Source organism: Silurus aristotelis, assembly GCF_946808225.1.
Source record: "Silurus aristotelis genome assembly, chromosome: 29".
Lineage (NCBI taxonomy): Eukaryota > Metazoa > Chordata > Actinopteri > Siluriformes > Siluridae > Silurus > Silurus aristotelis.
The window spans coordinates 11,556,595-11,561,247 of record NC_139602.1 but is presented as its reverse complement, the minus strand read 5'-3'; the positions used below and the strand labels follow the sequence as shown (position 1 = coordinate 11,561,247).

General features: G+C 36.3%; 1 protein-coding gene across 2 annotated transcripts in view; it reads right to left on the bottom strand.

Moving 5' to 3' along the window:
• Positions 1 to 2,603, bottom strand: part of LOC310722468 (single-strand selective monofunctional uracil DNA glycosylase-like) — a 3,308-nt gene extending 705 nt beyond the window's left edge. The window contains exons 1-3 of one of the 2 annotated variants that reach the window (XM_083534914.1): positions 2,477 to 2,603; positions 416 to 716; positions 1 to 76 (exon numbers count right to left, since the gene is read on the bottom strand). The exon at positions 1 to 76 is cut by the window's left edge and continues 705 nt beyond it. In XM_083534914.1, coding sequence (XP_083391040.1) covers positions 1 to 76; positions 416 to 716; positions 2,477 to 2,502 — 403 coding nt within the window. In that variant the 5' untranslated portion in view covers positions 2,503 to 2,603. The remainder of the gene's footprint in view (positions 77 to 415; positions 717 to 2,476) is intronic. The other variant, XM_083534915.1, reaches the window with a different exon arrangement.
• Between the last annotated feature and the right edge of the window lie 2,050 nt (positions 2,604 to 4,653).

Sequence of the window (4,653 nt, the reverse complement as noted above, 5' to 3'; positions counted from 1 at the left end):
GCTCGTTAGGAGGACGACCCACCTCACCGCAGATCTTCAGCCAATCACGGGTGGCCTTTACCTCACCAAACGGAACCTAAATAATAAAATTAAAAGGAAAAGAATTGTAGAAATATATATTAATATTAATACAATAAGTGACTGAGGGTTAATGATGATTAATGTCCTACAACAGCACAATCTCACTTCTGTCCTAATAACTTCAGATTACAGCTTTACCTCCACAACATCTGACTCTGGAGACCCTGGAGATAAATCAACATCTCTATACAGACAAGGACTTTTTTTTAATATAACTATAAATAAAGACTATTTTGTTAGAAAGTAACTTTTTGTTAAATAAAACATTCTTGGTTATAATAAATGTTAGTAGGACATTAGTAGATGTTAGTAGAAGGTAAAGAGTTGCGTGTACTCCGGTCTGTGCCATGCCGAACGGTCCCGGGTTCATCCCCAGGAACAGGACGCTCTGTCTCCCGTGGCAGTATTTCTCAGCATAGAGACGGTGTGTGTCCCACGCGTACTCCAGCGGGTTGTATACATAACGCACCGGATCCCTAAAGGTCAAAGTTCGCAGACGGGCACTGAGTTCAAGCTCAGCCTGGAGAAACCGAGCTGCCACTGGGGAACAATTCGGGAAAAATTCATCAGCGTTTAAGATGATTTTCTCCGACTGCTGTTCCTCCACCTGAGTTTGGTCTCCAGTCTCCTTCCTGCTGCCAATTACAGACAAACACACAAACAGATTTCATCCTTTTGGTTATTTTAAAATTTTAATACACAAGTTATAAATAATTCTTATAACTAAAGATTAATTTTGCTACAAAACAGTAACCTTTCTAATAATTAACACCAAAAATAATCATTCATTGAAGTTTCTCTGATGATTTTCTTTATATGTTTAATTAGTCTGAAGATTGTTTATTTTTTAGAAGTAGTTCAACACAGTTCATGTCCTATATGATCCTTCTCAGCTAGAACCTTGATGGTGTTTTAGTACGGATGTGTGAATTAAAAACCCATACAGCAAAAAAGATCTACAGTAGAAAGATTCACAGTAGAAAAGTTTCTAGTTGCTGTTTTGCAAACATTTCAAACTGCCACCAACTGCTACTATACAGAAGTCTATATGTTTATTAGAACCCTCTTCGTTTATATTTCTCGTTTTTGCAAATTGTACTGGATAACTTATTATACAGAATGTATACTGGTTGGTGCTTTTTTGTGTATTTGTCCTGTACTGTCTTGTTTTTCTCTTGTCTTTTGTCTTACACTGTTTGGACTCGGTTGCATGTGATGCCTTTTAGTAGCTTGGACACCAAATGACAATAAAAGCTAATTGCCTTGACTTGAGTATGAAGTTTACAGTAGGAAACTTTACAGTATGAAGGGTTATAATAGAAGAATGTCCAGTAGAAAAGTTAATAGTATAAAGTTTTACGCAAAAAAAATAGGAAGGGGTTACAATTGAAAAGTTTATAGTAGAAAAGTTAATAGTAAAACTTTTTACAGTAAGAAGATTTACAGTAAAAAGTGTTACAATGGAAAAGTTTACAATAAAAAGGGTTACAGAGGAAAGTTTTACACTATAAAAATTTACAGTAGAAAAGTTTATAGTAGAAAAGTTTACAGTAAAACGGTTTAAAGTCTAAATATTCACAGTAGAAAAGTTTACAGTAGAAAAGTTTACAGTAGAAAAGTTTACAGTAGAAAAGTTTACAGTGGGTTAATTTACAGTATAAAGTTTTGTGATGGAAAGACAGATGTGTAGGTGTTTTAAATGGATTTGAAGCCCCGCCCAAAACACCTACACGTCATTCCATCACTGCAGACTGAATAGTGATTGGCTTGTTTTTATTGATGACATATTTGTGGGGGAGTTTTTTGTTTGTTTTTACAGAAAACGTTTAAAAGCAGATGATACAAAAAACGTTTTTTTCTATGATACATGAGGCATGATATAAAGATATAAAAATTACTTTTATTGATATAATTAAAGAAAAAGGTGTGTGTTATAAACAGTTAAAAGGGTGTAATGTTTTTTTATTTCAGGTGCAGTGACAGTGTAAAATATGTAATGTTATATTTAATATATAAAATACTGAAATTGAACTAGATTCCGTGACGTCATGGTCACGTGACTCTCGAGGTCCTCTATACACTTTGTGTGTTGTATTGTTTAATCCAACACGTTTGGGATTTTGCCACAAACTGGCGCAGAAAAAAATATTTAAATGTGCAAAAAGCATTAAAAATCTCTATAGTTTATGTGACTAAATGTTTAACTTCTTGATTCTCCTAAAATTCGCTGTGCTGCAGATAACAAAAAAAACCGCAGCGCTTCCGGTCTGCACGCGTTTATCAGACACAAAAATCCAATCTAGCGAAATAAAAGAAATAAAAGGTTCATGCTCTTTTGTCCGTTTATATATTTATCTATTTTACTCAACTAATACACAAAAGAATCTGTTTTTACCTCGGAGGATCATTGTGTCCTAGCATTCTCCACTAGCGTTCCGGCAACAAAAGGACTATGAAGCCGTGGTGCATTCTGGGATGTGTAGTTTACACAAACAGACTGGCGTCTCCAAACACCTTTAAAGCAGATTTTTAAGTCGACTGATTTAATTTAACTTAATTTTAGAGAGAAATCTGTGAGGACTTTCACACCAAGGGTCCATTATTTCACAATCAGAAGCTCTTAATGTGCCTAGCATGAACAAGAGAATACTTCTGACTAGCACATTTATAATGCTGTGTGAACACAAACCCACAACTGAGCTCACAACATCACATCTTCTACACATCACATCTTCTACACATCACTAACATTAAAATCTATTCAGGAGAAAAGATGTAAAAACTATGACTATGTATACAACGCCTTCCTGAATTTATCACCTAAAAACTTCTAATGTCCTTATCGCTGAATATCATCGAATATTTATAATTATTATTTAATAATACTAATTACTATTCAATTTAACTAGTTATTAGCTAACATCTAATTAGTCACCTACATACACAGTTAAAAGCTAATACCCCTCATTATCATCTAACAGCTAACTAGTTTTAGTTAAAATATCTAGCGTTAGCTAACGTGCAGTTATTGGCTAACATACCAACATATTAATAATACCCCTAATTATCATCTAATACCACTAGTTAATATCACTAATATTAGATAACATACATAGTTATTAGCTAATTAACCTAGCTTTTAGCTAACATTAGAAATATTAGCTAATATCCCAATTATCATCCAATAATCCTAGTTATTATAGATGTCTAGCTAATACATTTACATTAGTCTCACTCTGTCTCTCTTACACACACACACACACACACACACACACACACACTTCTCTTTAATTGTATCTATTCATGAGTATTATTAGCGAAGTGGTAAAGAGCAGACGTCTAAGAGCTAGCACACAATAAACAGTGAAAAATAAACACCAGGTTCTGGCAGGTTCACCAACCCATAAGTAGAACATTAAACCAAATGTGATGAACACATGGAGCTTCAAGAAATTGATTCAAGTGCTGGTTGATGTTAGCATGCTAATCCAGCCAACAATGTTTTTTTTAACTCAAGCCAAGAAGCAGTGCAGCAGATAAAAATTCTCTTAATCAGCAGCCATGTTTGTTCTGTCTGTCCCGTGGGTTCTGTGGTGCACAATGGAAGCATGAAGGTAGCTTTGATAAAGAATGTCAAGTCCAATGAAATAAAAAATGTGTTGTGGAATAAACCCTCCTCCTCCTTGTGTCTTTTATTTGACCTTGATGCTGCTTCCACACGTGACCTCTTCCTCTCTGGTTTTCTCCACAGGAAAGGCCGACCTTTAGCACAGGTTTTTACCCCAGGACAAAGCCCCACACTTTACATGACCTCCGGCTTCTTCTTTCAGCTTCATGATCTCACTTTCGCCAGAAAACCACTGCACAAGACCCAACCGGATCAGAAGATTCCATCGTCCACTACACCACTGCAGGAGCTGATCAAACTCATCAACACCCAATAATTACCATGATTTACACCCTGGCTGTGTTTTGTGGCATTTTACATGTGTGTGTGTGTGTGTGTGTGTGTGTGTGTGTGTGTGTGTGTGTGTGTGTGTCCACATTCTTGCCCTGTTATTCTGGGGAGAAGAGAGAGAGAGAGAGAGAGAGAGAGAGAGAGAGAGAGAGAGAGAGAGAGAGAGAGAGAGAGAATGAATAAAAGAGAAAAGTGAGATATTCTCTGCAGTGCCACATTCGAGGAGATCCCTATCTCTCTTCGCCGTCTGCTTCTGTTGCCATGGCAATGACAGACAAAAAAAAAAAAAAGGTGTCTAGCACAAATGCAAGAAGTCTCTAGGTTTGACCTCCATCTGAACCAGCCTAAGGTCAAAGGTCACAGTCCTACAGTGACACTGAGCAATGAAAGGGAAAAAAACGAGAGAGAGAGAGAGAGAGAGAGAGAGAGAGAGAGAGAGAGAGAGAGAGAGGAGAAAGAGAGAGAGAGATATATATATGAGGATGAAGAAGGGAAGAGGAGAAGAATGTGAAAGTAAAGATGGAACATGGAAATTATGGGATGTGTATATTTTAAGATGATGTTATTGCGTTTTAAGATGATGCTATTTGGTTTTATACTCAATTCCAATTGGC